We start from the raw sequence: 17,619 nt of genomic DNA, 5'->3' as shown, positions 1-17,619 counted from the left end.
GATTACATTCAAGGCTTAAAATAAAGAAATAATATATCTGAAAAAATTTTGGGGAAAGTGCAGAATCCCCCAATGCTTGGGGCATTTTTAAAAATTGCACTAACTTGGTATCCATGTACACATCGACCTATTTTCACTTGAAAAAACATCCCAGAATTGCACAAAAATGCCATTGCGCACTCCCTGGACTTTATCCATGTACACATCGACCTATTTTCACTTAAAAAGTCAAAGAAAATTGACAAAAATCTAATTCCTCTTGTAAAAAGCACCAAACAAATAAGTGGGCAATTCTGCACTTTACCCAAACTTTTGAGGTCTACGTTTCAGCATTCAGTACAAGACCTAAGCAAATGAATTTCAAAAGTACATGCGTCCAAAAACAAGTGTGAACCAATGTATACAGAATTGCACTGTTTAAATACTAAATAAACCACACACATAATTACCAACTATTTAACTAATATATATATATATATAGCTAATTATGTCTAGCAAAGCAACTTCACTTCAGGCTTGTATCCATCATACTAGAAACAGATAGCCCTAGTGTGCTTTGACATAATCTACTAAACCATTATACTAACTATGGATATGCCTGAAAACGAGCATTTAATAATCCATCATTTTCTTTCTATACTGTAATAGAATATTATATTTAATTAGGTAGCTTGTTTATCATTCTAATCAGAACTATGCTGTGATCAGATAATCACCTACATTTTAATTTTTTAAATTTATCCTTAAATGCAGTAACTATTCCAACTCATTTTTAATAATATTATTTTAATATACTTAATTTTTCAATATATAATTTATAGGAATAAGTGGTTTTTTTTTATTATTTATTTATTTTTTTTAGAGGGGGTCTTTTTTTCCATTTATTCAGTTCTGGAACAAAACTCTCACCTTTTAGCGCATTCAAGTATGGATTCACCTTCTTGGATCTTACCGCCAAATCCATTCCATTTTCCTGCGCCAAAGCCTCGTTTTTTTAAGCCTAAAAGGATGTTTCCGTCTTTTCGTAATAGAACTAAACTTGAAATTTTAGTAGATATCATTTTTTCGAAATAAAATTAATAATCAAATGATATATACGGAAACATGACGGAAACTAATTGTACTGATTTTAAAAAGAGTGCTGAATCTCGTATCCTGACACCTGTTTCTCAAAGAAGCCGAACGACAAGCAGACGAATTTATGCATAATGCCACAAGGACATACACAGCATTAAGAAAAAACTGTTTTACAAATTTGAGTATTATGTGATAACTTTCCTAAATTCCATAATTATCTCAAGATTTAAGAATAAATTCAATTTTTATTTTATAATAAACAGAAATGTTTCATTACCTGCAATAACGTATATTATATCTTCAGTTTTAGAGAATCAACAAATTATATTTCATAAAAACATTGCAAATAATGATAAATAATAAAGATCTCTAAAAATTACATTTGTATCTAATTTAACGCAATTAATTTTGAATTACAATTAATCAATCATACGATTCGTATTTTGAATTTGAATCAATTTTTATTGCGAAAGTGTCGATGTGATAAATCACAGTTAAAAAGTAACCGCAATATATTGGAAGAAAATTGAAAATGCCTATCTAAATTTTGTGTTTGTACAAAATAAAATAGAACTTGTACTATAAGTACATCAAAATTGTTTTTCTTTGTCGCCTATGGCTTCCCGCTATAAGTGCTGATTCAAACCGTGTTTTGATCGATAATTAAATTAAGGGTATGTAGCTGTACTGTGACAAGTAGACGCAATTTCCTAACCTATCTACTATTTGTAAAGTCAACAAGGGATATATTTTGAAATTTTTGAAAGCTTACTTAGTAGCCATTTATGTGAATTTATATTATAGCTTTCATCCATAGTAATAAAACGGTATATCTAGTATTATTTCGTAGTTACATCAAGTTGATGGTATTGTTTTCAATGTCAATTAATTAAACTGATTAATGTAACATACCGAATGTTATCTCGAATATTAATTTATACGATTTGAATTATTCCTTAATATATTACTTCATTTTATAGCTGGCGATTTTTTGGTGGGGGAAAAAGTGTGTTATTTAGAATTTTAACTATAATTTGAAATATTATATGAATTAACCAAGTATGAAAAATGAGTGATTATTAGTATTATAATTTTATATGTATAAACTGTCATATTTGTGTGAAGTTATTTATCAATAGTCATTATTAAAATAATAAGAAAAAATGTAAATTATAGTGAAGGCATTATTTTGATTGCACAGTAAATTTTATGTGCCGTTAGAAAAGCTGTGTAAAACATATAATAATCACACTGATGTTTGTGCAGTTTTATAAAGAAAGAAATGAAAAATTTAGTATATGAAAAACGCAATGTGATATTTAAATATGTTTAAATGTGTTACGTTTTGAATATGAGTTTTGTATAATTTAGGTCAAATAATGGAATTAATTGGCAAATTTAAATCGTACTGAATAAGGAATTAAATTAATGAATTAATTGAATTACACTACTCACAAAATCTGTTTTTCACATACTGTTGGTACGTTTAAAGTATAATGTTGGTATAACTTAATAGGCATGCAAATCATAACTTGAAAAGGGACTAAAACATAATTGGTCTTAAAAATTTAAATAAATCATGAAAGTTACGTCATTCTATAGTCTAGTATATTATTCAGTATTGATCTGTTAAAAACTTGTTACTAAATTTCTTCATGAAATTACCCACATGGTTAACTATAAATTGTAAAAATATCTGCAGAATGATGTTATTTTGATAGCTAAAATTTATTAATAAAGTTTATGTTGTTATACTCATCAGTGAAATGTAGATTTTTTTTTTTTTTTCTCTTCTGTCAGATGCGAGGGTATTGTATGTTTGGGGTTCAACAAAATAAGTGAGACTTTTTATAAAATAAAAACATAGTTACTATTGCTGATATTGTTGAGTAATGAGTTGCGACTTATCAATGACATTATAAAAATATTAACAGAAAAAATTGTAGTATTGCTATTGAGTTTAAAACCAGTATATGTCACTTATAGAACTACCCTTTATTTATTTATATATTTATTTTTTTGTTGCTTGCTTGGAAATCGTGCTAAATTTCACCAAACTTTTGCTGATTTTTTTTTTTTTTTTTTTTGTTGTTTGTTGTGAATGATTCAGCACTTTACACTGAGACGGAGAAACCAGAAATTAAATGGCATCCTGAAGTTTTATGAAACAAAAAGGTATATTATTTGATAAATATAATTGGTACTACTCCATTTCTGGAGGGGGGCGACATAAAAAAAAATTGCTTAACTACTACCAATTCCAGTGATTAATTGTGGTAAACCTAACGCAGTTCACGAGTTCGATGTCGAGCAGTTTGCGAGATTATTTAATACAATTCATGAGTTCAGTTTCTTTTTCACTTGCAAATTTTTTCCAAGAATTATGTATTTATTTAAGGCATTTATTTCTGTTCCCCCTGACTCGTCAGGACTTCAATTCCGGATTTGGGATTTTTCTGATTATTAGATCATCAGTTTAAATCTAGTAAGATGGCATGTCGAAATTATAAAATAAAAAATATGAAACTGTGTTTTATGAAATAATGAAGTATTTATGATCTAAAGGGTATCAAAATTTACCCCCCCCCCTTGAAAAAAAAAACTGAAGATTTATTTGTTTACCTCATTAAACATTTCTTTCAGTGTACGGTGTTTAAGTTGTTTCATTTTTTTGTGAAAATACTTTCTCTTTAATTCTGTAGACAGACATAATATCTTGTCCAAGTTATATTGTTGAAGTCCTGTAACTGCTGTTTTGAGAATTCGACTAACTTGTCAATCGAAATTTTCTCATTTTCAGTAATTTCTCTGTCACTTTCTTCACTATCGGTAGCAGTATTTTCTGGATCTAGAACCATAGTACAGATTTCGCCATTCATTGATTGATGATTGTATTGTCATCATAATGAAAAACTTCTTTTATATCATCTTCATTTATTACCGCTTTTTCACATTTCTTTACAAAATCCATTAATTGTAAAATTTCACCTTTGTTTTGCGATATCCGAAAACATTTAAAATTAGCGGCTATCATCATCAAATTTAGCTATCCTTCACTATACATATTTGGCTATGAATCATGAGCTTGGCGACTAACGACAAGCTGTTCTGTTAATTTTTATCTTGGTCCTGTTGTGCAACGAGACAGTTAAGCCTGAATTTTATTAGTTATTTATTATATTTATGTCAGTTTCTTGCAAATGCTTTAGGCTTATCAGAGTTCTGAATAAATAAATTCTCACATATACTTAAGCCTTATTGAAGGTCGGCGCTAGATATCTTACCGCCTGATGCAGTCTATGTGAGTCCTAAATTCTGAGAATCAGTATGGCCATACAACTGCTGGTGCTGGCTCTAGGTTTATGTGAATAACAAACCAGTTATTCTTAAAATGCATAGCCCTAAATGTAATCTTTGGATCTCTGAATATCATCAACAAAATCCATTTTTAGCATAGAGAAAGAAATTTTTTCTCATCAACAGTTTTTAGCGCATTTAACTTAAATCTGTAATCATTGTCAAGCAAAATGTCAGCATAAAAGGTTACAATACTCCTCTATTGTTCAATTACAAAAAAAAAAAAAAAAAAAAAAAAAAAAAAAAAAAATAGGCATTGCTACATGAGTCATTACTCAAGTTGTCATGTGTTGATAAACATGCAGTGATGAAAGGAAAGTATAATAATGATTTGCAAGGTTGGCATAAGAGTCAGATCATTGATTTATCTATGTGGAATGTTTCGGTTTGAGATGTGTGCGAAAAAGCAGATAAGCAGCAATGGAGCCAAATTACTGATCGTACAAATTTATGCTAAACTGTTTGTTTCTTTAATAACAAGGTATTTTATTTAGTTTCGAAGTGAAATTAAGAATCGGGACTCTCCAGATTTTTTTTATCTGTGGCAGGGGGGGATGAAATGCATATGTGTAAAGCCTAGGAGAAAAACGGTGGTGGTGGTTTTGAGGTCCGGATTTTTAGATCATTCCGGATTCGGACTTTGTACTGTATAAAATTTTTTTAATTTTTTTATTGTAGAACATACAAATATAGTTTTTTGCAATAAAAGATATTAATAAACCCATTTAAATCTGAAATGTCATCCTGTTTTAATATGTATAGTTTACATTTTCATGTCATTTCATTATTCTTTTTTCTTTTCTTTAAAAAAAAAGGAGGAATAATGTGATGCTGGCACTTTAAATAGGAAAATGCTAGTTTCAAATTAACTGTTCTGCTACTTTCCGGTGAATTTGTTGGTGACTTAATAGAAATGTTTTTATGTCCATTTCAGCAGTGCATGCAGTGCTACCTTTTTTCTTCACATCTTTCTTTTTCTATAAAAGGTACACATGTGTCTTGTTTTTCTTATGTTGATTTTTCTCTCCATATACATAGTAATCTGTTTTTACTAAAAAAAAAAAAAAAATTAAATTAAATTAAAAAAAAAGTATTACTGTACAAGCTTGGCACTGTAATCTTAAAATGAGAATTTAAAAAAGACACATGGTGCTTTTAATTGAGCCATGTTCGACTGTATGTTTGCAGAAAACTGAGTGTGAGATTTTGCTGAACGCAATGAAGACTTCGATATGCAGTGCATTGGTATGCTAAAACACTGAAGTTCCCATTGGAGGGATCAGAATCTGCAGTCATACAGGAAAAATTGTCTGGAACATCTGTGGGTTACTGTATGCATTTTAGCAAAATCATTGGCTGTGACATAAATACTTTTTGGCAACATAATGCATTATCTTATTGTTTCGTGGCTTTATGGTGAGAATGCAGAAAGTACCACTTTTTTTTAGGAATTTGTCACTCGGGATGTTCGAGTTTGACATCTCATAAGTGTGATGCAAATTTGAATGTAGTTACAACATATTTAGACATGGTTTTATATCATTGTGGTGAAACTAATGTACAGATTATAGGTAAAGTAATGTACAGGATTCTTAATCAAAGCAAGCATTTTGCATTATTGGAATTAAAAAAGAAAAATCTTTTAAAAACTTGTAAGCTTTTCATTAAAAAAACTGGTACTTGCGTATTATCGCAACCAGGTTGGCGCTATTTGTAAGTTTGAGTAAAAAAGTATGAATAGAAAGAAAATGTACATTTATTAATTACAGATAATTTTTAATACAGTTTTTTATATTATTTTGTTTTAAAATATAAAATATAAATTAAACCCTTCCGGTTTCGATTTTGAATAAGTTGCAGAATTATTTTTTCGGTGGAAATCTTTTGACTATTGCTTTTAGCACTGATTGAAAATCGTATTCGCCATAACCATGTACACGTCGACTTATTTTTACTTAAAAAAACATCCCAGAATTGCACAAAAATGACATTGCGCACACTCTTGACTTTATCCATGTACACTGCTATTTTCTCATAAATTACAAAAATTTGCACGAAAATGCAGGAAAATTTTGTGAATTTCCGCATGCTCTTTTTACAAAACTACGTATAACACGTAGGGTTGTCGTAAGTAGGGTTGCCAAATTTCGCAATTTATGCGAATTTTGGCCTGGTTGCGTTAATACGTAAGTACCAAAAAACTAATAATGAGAAACAGAAATTGATAAAGTTTGCTGGACTGTAGTTTCAATGGCGAAATATAATCTTTCTTTTCATCTGCGGGAGTGAAAATGATAACTGTAAAACATGTGCCTATATGAGAACTACAGATAAAAATTTTTCTTAGCTGCAACATAGAAAACGAAATCATTGTCGCTGTGTGTGAACTGAAATTTGAATAAAAAGAGCAACAAGGAAATAATTTGAAAAGCTGAGAGTAAAGGGGAATTATCATTAGCATCATCAACAAGAACTGAGAGATTTCTTTAGACGTGGAATACATTCAGGAAGATTTTTTTGGAGGATTTCGGCTGCAACAAAGTTTGAAAATAATTCATTGTGCTAAAATTGAATGATGAAACTTGGCAGTCCTATTTTTGTTAAGATCTTGACGTTTGTGTAACTTTTCTGAATATGTCGGATAATGTATGAGTAGTACAGCTGTAGCCAAACAATAATTTTAAAATTACATACTGCAAACATATTTATGTATTTTGCACCTACCTATCTTTAAAATTATTTAAGGAAGGAGTATTTTTACTTCTGATGTTCTGCGTATTTATTTTTGTAATTCTTTCAAAGTTTAGCAAAAATAAAAATTTGCCTGATTATTTAGAGATTTATTATAAAAGTTGTTAACAAGTGTCTCAGCTATTTAGCTGTGTAATTAATTAAATTGAAATAACATGTACTACATAAAAAATTTTCATATTCTATTAATATATTAAAAAAAATCCTAATGTCAGTATAACTGAATAGATATCTAAAGCATAGTGTAATATAGCCTAAAGGGAAACTGGGGCAGCATTTCTGGATTAAACATTATTTTACTGTTTATAGAAACATTTATATTTTATTTTACAATAGAAATCTAACATATTTCTCTGTCGTAGGTAAAAGAGAAAACCTCATCATTCTCCCCCCCCCCAAATTCTAGGCATTATCTCTTGCATAATACAGAGTTCTCCAAATAATTGGATTTTTCATACATGTGCAGTGGATGTGAAAACTTGTAGTGAGGTGTCTTAGCGAAAAATCATAACCTTCTACAGTTGGCTGTGAGCAGTAGGAGTATGTAAATCTCTGTGTAAGCAACATGTCATTAGAAAAAAATGCAATGTTTTGATTGAGCAGTGGTATGCCATCCAATATCGTGTGTGACTTGGAACATTTGAGAAAGACTTCCAGCATGTTGCAAACAGCCTTTGGAATGACTGCCTATAAAACAGATTAGATTTTTTTTGGCATAATGCCTTCAAAGAGAGGGCATGCAGGGCTAAAAGTGGAAAGCTTGACAGTCCATGAACAAAACAGATGAAAATATAGACCGTGTACACAGTCATTTGAACACTAATTAATGTATGAATATGCAATCACAGACAAGCTAAATTTGCTGAAATGCAAGTCCATGATAGACAAATTAACTGAGCCTGTAGAATGTGTATACGAAGTTCAGTACTAATCTTGACAAACACGTGTGAAAGTGTGTCACAAATTGTTGAAGTATATGTTAAGAAAGCCAAAATTAATTCAGTGTTGAAGTTTCTCCCTCCTTCCAGCATGCCTTCGTGGTGTAACGGTTAGGACACTCGGTGCGTGTTACAGAATTCCACGTTCTAGTCCCAGCAAGAACACTGCTAATTTTTTACATCACTTGCTTCAAAATACCTAATATCTTTACAGTGCCACCCAAATTAAAACGTGGTGGATGATGATTCTTCACCATCAGAATTTGGCAGTTGGGTCCCCTAATACCCAGTCCCCCTTTAAAAGGGGGGTATATAAGGTATTTTCTTCCTCCTTCCAACAAGTCTTCATGGCGTAATAGTTAGCACACTCGGTGCGTATTCGAGAGGTCCAGGTTCGAGTCCCGGCAAGGGCTTTGCTCATTTTTCTTGTCTCTTGCTTCAAAATAACCTAATGACTCTACAACAGGAGATGAATTCCTGAGCTTTGAATATAATCTAGAGAAAAAAATGCCAAATTTCTGGATGACACACACCACATTCAATCCTTGGACAAGACTTGGATGAGTTGTCCCTCCCAAATTGACTTAAACTAGCTCATTTTGTTACACAGTTCAAGGGAGGTATCTGCAAAGAGATTGCTCTTCTTGAATGATGCTTAATGCACCTTTTTACGTTTCAATTGTAGTAAGTTTTGAAAATACAGTACGAATTCTGTAATCTGGACCTCAAAGCCACAAACTTTACGCATGCGCGTAGAGAATGCGTATACATTGCGCATATGCGTAAAGAATGCACATACATTATGCATGCACGCGTTGAAAGAAATGTTTAATGAAGTAAACAAATAAATATTAAGCTTTTTTTTTTTTTTTTTTTTTTTTTTGTAAAATTTGATACTCTTTAGATTATAATTGCTCTTTATTTCATAAATTATGGTTTCATAATTTTAATTGTATAATTTCTGCATGCCATCTTACCAGATTTAAATTGATGATCTATAATCCAGAAAAACCCCTAATCTGGAATTGCCGAAGACCCGACGAGTCTGGATTATGTTCTTTGTACTTTAATTGTATGTACAACTTCTGAGTTTCTGATGGCTGGATTCTTCACAGTGATGGTGCATCGTGATGTGCTGCATTGTGGAGGGGTAGTTTCTAACCCAGAACAAAGTACTAACGCCACTGCAGCACCTTAACCTGCAGTACACTGCAGTACCTTTGAACTGTCTCTCTGCGACTTCTTTTGCAATTACAGAAGCTCTTCAAGAGGCGTAGATTACCTCTTGGTTGTTCAAGAGGCCAGATATGCTCTTGGTTTTTCAAGAGGCCATTACGAGAGTCATCCTTCAATAGGTGCTAATAAAACCAATAATGGAGGCGTATTTGGAAGTCATCTACAAAGAGATTGTTCTTCTTAAGTGGCAGTTAATGCAGCTTTTTTATCTTAATGGTAGTAAGTTTTGAAAATAATTGTATGTACAGCTGATTTTCTGATGGCTGGATTCTCCACCAAGATGATGCATCACGATACACTGCATTGTCGATGAGGTAGTTTCTGACCAAGAACAAAGTACTAGTGCCACCGCAGCCACTTTACAGCCTTGAACTGTCTCTCTGCGACTTCTTTTTCAACCATAGAAGCTTTTCAAGAGGCAAAAATTGCCTCTTTGTTATTCAAGAAGCCAAATATGATCTTGGTTGTTCAAGAGGCCAAATATGCTCTTGATTGTTCAAGAGGCCATTATGAGAATCATCCTGCAATATGCATTAATAAAACCAATAATAGAAGCATATTTGGAAGTTATTTGTGGCTGCACAAAAGGCCATTTTGAGAACTTATTAAGCTTATATCTTCATACTATCAATAACGGACAATCTCTATACCCACTTTTTCTCCCACCTTGCCAAAAGGTTTGAGAAAAGGATATTTTTCCTGTCTGTGGTAAACATGAATTTTTCAGTGATGGGCAGCAAATTTATGACTATCCATTAAAAACAAAGCATTGTCTGCTGTGGTCCTGTTTTCTTATCAGCCAAGTTCTTAGGAGAGGTGTATGCTTATTGTTAAGTAATTTCTTGTGTGAAAAATGAAAGTATCAAAGCAAAGTGTAAATTTGTAGGATCTGTGTATTTATCTGCATTCATAAAAAAATATATAAGTTAAAAAAGTGTGGGAAAGGATATTAAAATATTTTGTTTTGAATAGCTAGTATGCTTGCTTTTTAAAGTAAAATTAATTTTTAAAAATATTTTAATTTTCAGGTCCACTTTATATATTTATCTACAGCATCATAAAAATGATAAATGTTCATGGTCTGAGGAGGAATGTGAAGAATGTTGTAAAAAATTACTCAGATGCCCAGGTAAAAGTTCGTGAGGCAACATCAAATGATCCATGGGGACCATCTGGAACTCTTATGAGTGAGATTGCAGATTTGACATACAATGTTGTAGCCTTCTCTGAAATTATGCAAGTGATTTGGAAGCGTCTGAATGACCATGGAAAGAACTGGAAACACGTATATAAAGCCCTTGTCTTATTGGAGTACCTTATAAAAACGGGATCAGAAAAAGTAAGTAATTAGAACTTTCATGGTATCTTGAATTTTTCCAATATTAATTTTAGATTTCTACATAGTTAGATATTTTGTGGCACACTGGTTTTAACTTATTTATTGTTGATTGTATATTTTTGCAACAAAGTGGTGTAAATTTAATAATGTTCAGTTTCTAACACATGACTCTGCATGGATGTAAAATTTTTTATACAAGGTGTGACACAAAAAAAAAAAAAAAAAAAAAAGACTAAAGTGTGTAGCTTGAAAACAGAGTGGAGTTGGCAACGACTGTTTTGGTGAAGTCATGCCACAAACCTCCTCTATCCATGCGGCCAATTTTGACTTGACCAATCCCGCCAGTGATGAGTGGTTGGCTTAACCAACCACATCATTGAATGAACTGCATTCTGCCTGGAAAATGTCTAGCGTAAAAACCGAACAGCGAATCAACATCAAATTTCTTGTGTAACTTGAGAAATCAGCCACGGAGGAAGCATTTAAAATGTTAACTGAGGCTTATGGAGATGAAGCTTTGTCTCATGCATGTGTGTTTGAATGGCATAAGCTGTTTTCAGGGAAGGGACAGTGCTGAAGATGGGCACCCAAAACGTTCATCATGATTGAATGGGTTTCCAGTGGTCAGACTGTTAATCAACATTACTACATTAAAGTACTAAGACTTTGTAAAAAAATTAGGAAAAAAAAAAGGTAACAGTTGGGGAGTGATGAATGGCTGTTGCACCAGGACAATGCACCCGTTCACACAGCCCTATCTGTCAAGCAGTTTCTGAGAGCAAAACATTACTTTGATGGGGTATCCTCCTTATTCACCTGATTTGGCTCCATGCGACTTTTTTTTTATTTCCTGAAGTTAAATCTTGAAGGGAACACATTTTGCCTCAGCTTAAAGAGGTTCAGGCAAAAACGGAGAATCTCCTGAAGGGCCTTCTAAAAACCTCGTTCCAGAAGTGTTACCAGCAATGGCAGCACCGAATGCAGAAGAGTGTGAACTTGCTGAAGGGAACTACTTTGAATGTGATAATGTCACGGAGAACTGTTTCTGTAAGTAGAATGATTTATTGGACCAGCCTATTTTTTTTTATCGCACCTTGTATCTGTGCAGAGCCATGAATTACTTGATGATTGGAGTTACTTGATGGGAAATTCATAAATATATGGGTTCAGTGTAGACAACATGTATTTTAAAGAATATATATTGCAGTTTCATCAACAAGAGGATTAATGCAATCACAAGTTTTTAGATTTGAAGAAAGTTCTGTTAGAAAATATATTATTCAGATAATAAAGTTTCATTCTGTCATACTGATATAAAGTTGTTTCAGTTTAGAAATCATTTTTCTAATGCAGCAATAATATGAATTGTTTCTGAAAAGTTTTTAATTTCTAGGTGGCATGGTTCAGCAAAAACTTTTGGAATCAAATAATTAATACATCCATAATTTTTTAAAATTTACTTTTGATGAATAGGATGCAGGCAGATTATAAAACATAATATTACATCAATAGGCAAACAGAGTGTTTTTACTTCATTCCAGGATAACTTATCCTAATAGCTCTTTCTCCTTGTACATACCCCAAGCTAGGTTGTTAAAACTCTTATTAACTGTCTGAGTGGCTAGCCGGTCATGAGATTTTTTGTTACTTGATACATATTAGCTTTAGATATTTTGCTTTCTTACTTTTGCTAATAATGTAAATGTAATCTTAATGAATGTAAGTTTATGAAAAAAGAGGCCAAAATAAGTAATTATATACATTTAGCTAATAAATGCTGCATAAAAACAGGTTTTTTATGACAGATCCAAAAACCTGTGCCGCTTAGGGGGTTAATTCTTTTTTCTAAATGTAATCCAAACCTGCTTGTTCCAACTCTTAATATGCTAACAAAATGATATTTTGTGTTACCTTCTTCCAATTTTGTTTTCAGTCTTTGTTGTTCTGTGTTAAGTTTTTTTTTTTTTTTTTGTATCTTCATGTAAAAGAGAAAATATATTTAAAATTTATTTATTAGTATGTTCCAAATTAATATTAAAGCAGTAAAAACCATTTTTGTTAATTTTATTGAATCGCTTTATGCTTGTAATCAATGTTTCTCAAACTCTGGTCTGTGAACAAGTGGTCCTAAACACAAAAAATTAAATTCACATTAACTGTGTGTACCACAGTATAGCTGAAAAGCCAGAATTTGAAAATTACATATTGTAGTCATCATCTATCACCTTTTCTCTTAAGACTCGTGTTTTATAAAATTTATTACTGATTACCATGTGGACTTCCCACTTTAATCTTAACAACAAAAGAGAGATTTAAAGCATTGTGATTGTAGTGCTGCTCACTTTCGTTCACTGCACATCTGGTGCTTCTAGCCTTGTTACCAGTGAAAGCAGAATGTAAGTGCTTAAAAACTCATAACTTGGTTTGCTTCTATGTATATGGGTGAGAAATTGGTTTCATCACACACTCAAATAAAAGCAAAGTACTGAAATCAACTTGATGTATGTGCCAATCTCAGACTTAAGCTTACTGGCATACATCCAATCAGCTGTGCAAGAATTGAAATGCTCACCCATCAAATTAATATGAATACTAACATTTATTTAATTTTTAGTTAATAAGATAAACATTATCTGAACTGTAATAGCTTTGAATTAAAAAGAAATATCAGTTTTCTTGTATTATCTTAATTACTTAATTTGATGTAAAATTAAATGAATTTTAAATTAATTATGTTTTAAAAACATAAGTATACTGGCAGTAACATATGCAAAAGTGTAAAATGATCTGCAGAACGTTTTTATTTATAAAAATGGCCATCACTTGAAAAAAGTGTGAGAAACTTTGCATTAAATGTAACCAGTTCTTTTAAGGACTGTAAATGAAATAAATGGAAGCAAGTTTGTCCCCTTTGCTTTATATGTATGTCTGCCGTGTGCTTAGATTTCTAATTGGAATTGTTAGCAGTACATTTTTAATGATGATATTTATGTCAGATGTATAACTGTTGCTGCAACATCATGAATATCACAGGTAGAGGCAGGATTTTTCATGGCAGTCAACAAAGTACTGCGCAGCTGTAGTGTTTTTATTACTGCAGTGTGTCTTGTACTCAGAAGACCTTTAGTAATGCAGTTTCAGATGCTTCAGATTTTTAAAACTTTATTATAACTGTTGCTGCTTTTTAATGGTATTGTCATTATGTTCGTTAAAACAAAGCTTTTTTTCATGCATTTTATTAGGTAACTCAGCAATGCAAAGAAAACTTGTATGCCATTGAAACTCTGAAAGATTTTCAGTATTTTGAAGAGGGCAAAGACCAAGGAGTTAATGTTCGAGAAAAGGCCAAGCAGCTAAAAGCTTTGCTTAAGGATGACGAGAGACTTAAAAGTGAAAGGATGAGAGCCTTAAAGACTCGTGAGCGATTTGCCCGTGCTGCCACATCTTATGTAAAACAAGAACCTGTAACCAGAGTATGCTCTTTAAATGATATTTTTTTAGCTCACATTAGCAATTTTGGGAACTTTTTCTAACATGTGTCATGAATTTTTAGAAACTCGAATTTTATATAATTTTATACAACTCGAATTTGATAACTTTTCTAAGTGTTAAAATATGCAGTACATTCTGATTATCTCCAGCCCCATTGAAAACACTTTCATTAGACCTAAACCAGCCAGACCTTGTGTCCATATTATGTTGTGATTCTATATAAATTTGGGCTCATCATACGGGCTCGTCCCAGCAACATATCTCTCAAGTGTCTGCCTTATCAACTGTCAATGGTACATTACTTGCCTACCATGGTCGTAGCAGGTAACGGGAAATGAGATTCAGTTCTGGAGAGGGAGCCTGAGAAACAGCTATCACATCCAAGGAAGGCACCCAAATTACCCATTCTCAGAATGGGAAAGTAGTGACGAAAAATAACAATACAGGACTCCCTAATTTTTTTAGTGCACTCTAAATCCTTTAACCAGGATCAGTTGGAGGGCAAGTTTGGTGGTAACAGTCATGGAAATTGCAGCTCAGCTGTTAAAGTCATTGTAGTTAAAAAAAACTTGTAGTTAGATTTCAGTTTCAAGCTTGTAGTACGCTGATTGGTGGTTAATCCACCAGTAATGGCACACACCTTGGAAATGCGCTGGAATTTCCAACTGATGGTTCCTTCTTTTATTTCACATGCACAGAATCTTATCTTGTGTTTTCAGTAGCGGTTCAAAACTCTTTACATCCTCCAAGGCATCAGCGCCGGGAGGTGATCATTCATGGGTATTGAGAGGCTGTACTGCATGGGATACAGATACAAAAAGATCCTTGTTTCTGTTTTTATTACATGTCTAGAGAGTGCAGTGTCAGGAAAAAGTATTCATGAAGTAATGCAGTAAGTTGCCAAAATAATTACGTGGCAACATACGATGTTGATTTGATTTTGTTAATTGATTGTGCTTTTTTAGAATTCTTAATGTACTACCATTTTGAAGATGGTTCTTGAAAAGTTTGACGAAAAATGAATTGCAAGTTCTTGAATGTCCTTCAAATTGCCAATGAGTTTGGGACTTTTTGTTAGATGTGCAGATTATTAGATAGTAACAAATATGCCTTAATGTAAGATTAGATAGAAACAGGAAAATAATTGTCTTTTATATAGAATTGTTTGATCTTTTATCTGACGTAGGTTCTTCTTCAGGAGCAATTAGTTCTTTTAAAAGTTGGTAGACTTTTTTATTAACCACATTGCCCCCCTCCCCCGCTTTCAATTCCTTTTTTTTTTTTACTCCTCCCAATTTTATGTTTTCCGTAGCTTTCATACACACATTAGTCTAGTAAGCATTTTATGTTTTCAAGAGAATTTCTTTCTCCCTGTATAGCATACTAAAATTTATCTTCTTATTTCCTTAATTTTGCAGCACAATGTGCAAAATTTTGACCACATAGATCTTTTTTCATTTGTTCTTACAACTTAACTTTATATATATATATATATAATTTAAAGTTAAGTTATATTACATATATATATATATATATTACTGCATTCAGAAAAATCAAAATTGCTTTCCTCAAGATAAGTTTAACTTCTGAGTTGTATACCAGTGGAATAAATTACTGAGATATGTGATGTATCATCCATTACATTTGGACATATATTTGCTCCTTTCATGTTAGCTGTTCTTAAAATGATAAATCATCAATATGTGCTTGCACTGATAGTGATGACAAAGTAAAAGTCATCAGCTTAATGACTTTATCAATACAGAAATTAAATTGTTAAGAAATATTATTCTATTTATATAATAATTTTGTTAGTTTAAAGAATTATGTTACAGAATTATGAATTTATTTAAATATTTCACATGAAGTCTTTATCTTATATTGATTTAATAAATTTTTATCTTATATCAATTTAATTTGATAAATCTTTATATTAATTTAATGAAAGTAAATAATTTATAGCAATTTGTCTTTGCTTCTAAACATTAGAAAAATTTTGTACGTACATAACACACAAGTAACGTATATCCAAATGGGATTGTAATTTTCATTAATGGAAAACTGAAGGTATGTAACAGTTCATTGATGTTATATAGCTGTAGTAAAGTTGGCCTGGCTATGTTTCCTCTTACCCCCTCCTATTATAATACAACTATGATCCTTTCCCCCTCTGAAAATGCTCCACAAAGGCATAAAAGGTCATAAAGATGTTAAGAAGGCTCATAAAATAATCTAGTTAAACAAAAGTCTAATAAGAAAGAGTATCTGATTGAGCTATAACAAAGAAACCTGATACAGTTAGATAATTCATCATTCTATTGGAAATAATTGGTTTTCTTATGGTAAAAATGCGTTAAAAATATTTATATGTTATAGTTTCAATGAAACTTGCAATAATTGTGTTGTTATTATTATTTATGAGAACTGAATATATATATATATGTAGCTAATGGTAATGTAGTGACACCATACGGTTTCCTTAGGTATGCTTTGGATAACATCTGTTATTAAATATTTTCTGATGTAGACTGTGTAGTCAAACATCACCGGGCGCCACTGTTGACATTTCCTAGTTCTACAATATTATTAATAGAAGGCCTGGCCTGCTTACATTATTGTTATATATGTTATGTTTTGGAGAGGCTGTTATTACATCATGATAAATTGCTTAAGGAATTTACTCTTTTAGTAGTCTGTTGTGAGAATTTATTTAGTTATTTATTTATTATCCAGAAATTTAAAGAGGATGAAGTATATTTGGCACTCAGCACTTGCTGTTTCAAAAGATTTTTAGTGAGGCTTAGGTTGACTGCTCAAATGTGTTCTTTTATCAGCATGTCTTTAAGCTATGAAACTGTAGATCTTGTTTTCAGAATAGTTGCATTGTCATTTTGCAATCAGAAAGAACCTAGTGTAAATTGTCGCCATAGTTGAGGGGGTGTAGTGTATTATTTTGCTTAAGGTTTTAATAGATATCTGTCTTGAAAGGTTAAAATTAGAGGCTAAATTCAAACTATGAAAAATTTCGAATTTTACCATTAATGCAGTGCATTTCTGTAAAGGCCATTTGTCAAGTTTGTACTATGTTCAGATATTTCAGTTTGATTTCAAAATCATGTTACCATGAGACATAGCTTCATACATCCTTTTTCCTTTGATCCACAATCTAGTGAAAAATCTTAAATGGTACTGGGCAATGGCACTGTGATTAAGGGCTTCTGAGAAACTGCAGAGACATGAAAATGAAGGGCAGTCAGCTCTGTGTCAATGATTTTATCACTGATTTCCATTTTTGAACATTTGAAGAAACTACTGGGAAATATATTTGTCAATTTCATCTGGCAGCACACCTTAGACTTGACCATTCCCAACCCATTTAGTCAGTGATAGGATTTCATTGCATTTCCTGCTAATGTTGTTTGCAATACA

The 17,619-nt window shown here is 31.9% G+C and overlaps 2 protein-coding genes across 8 annotated transcripts in view; one reads left to right on the top strand and one right to left on the bottom strand.

Moving 5' to 3' along the window:
- The window catches only part of LOC118204228 (oxidized purine nucleoside triphosphate hydrolase-like), a 37,719-nt gene extending 36,506 nt beyond the window's left edge, over positions 1–1,213 (bottom strand). The window contains exon 1 of one of the 2 annotated variants that reach the window (XM_085826829.1): positions 910–1,213. In XM_085826829.1, coding sequence (XP_085682955.1) covers positions 910–1,061 — 152 coding nt within the window. In that variant the 5' untranslated portion in view covers positions 1,062–1,213. The remainder of the gene's footprint in view (positions 1–909) is intronic. The other variant, XM_035376554.2, reaches the window with a different exon arrangement.
- Positions 1–17,619, top strand: part of LOC118204229 (epsin-2-like) — a 95,912-nt gene that overhangs the window by 25,890 nt on the left and 52,403 nt on the right. Inside the window, exons 1-3 of one of the 6 annotated variants that reach the window (XM_085826824.1) lie at positions 1,563–1,751; positions 10,388–10,698; positions 13,941–14,171. In XM_085826824.1, the coding sequence (XP_085682950.1) occupies positions 10,423–10,698; positions 13,941–14,171 (507 nt within the window). In that variant the 5' untranslated portion in view covers positions 1,563–1,751; positions 10,388–10,422. The other 5 variants (XM_085826825.1, XM_085826827.1, XM_085826828.1 and 2 more) reach the window with 5 other exon arrangements.

This window comes from Stegodyphus dumicola, chromosome 11, assembly GCF_044657685.1.
Source record: "Stegodyphus dumicola isolate Sdum_Otavi_A_Nest chromosome 11, ASM4465768v1".
NCBI lineage: Eukaryota > Metazoa > Arthropoda > Arachnida > Araneae > Eresidae > Stegodyphus > Stegodyphus dumicola.
Note: the sequence above shows the minus strand (reverse complement) of the source record. Positions and strands in the feature narration are given on the sequence as shown.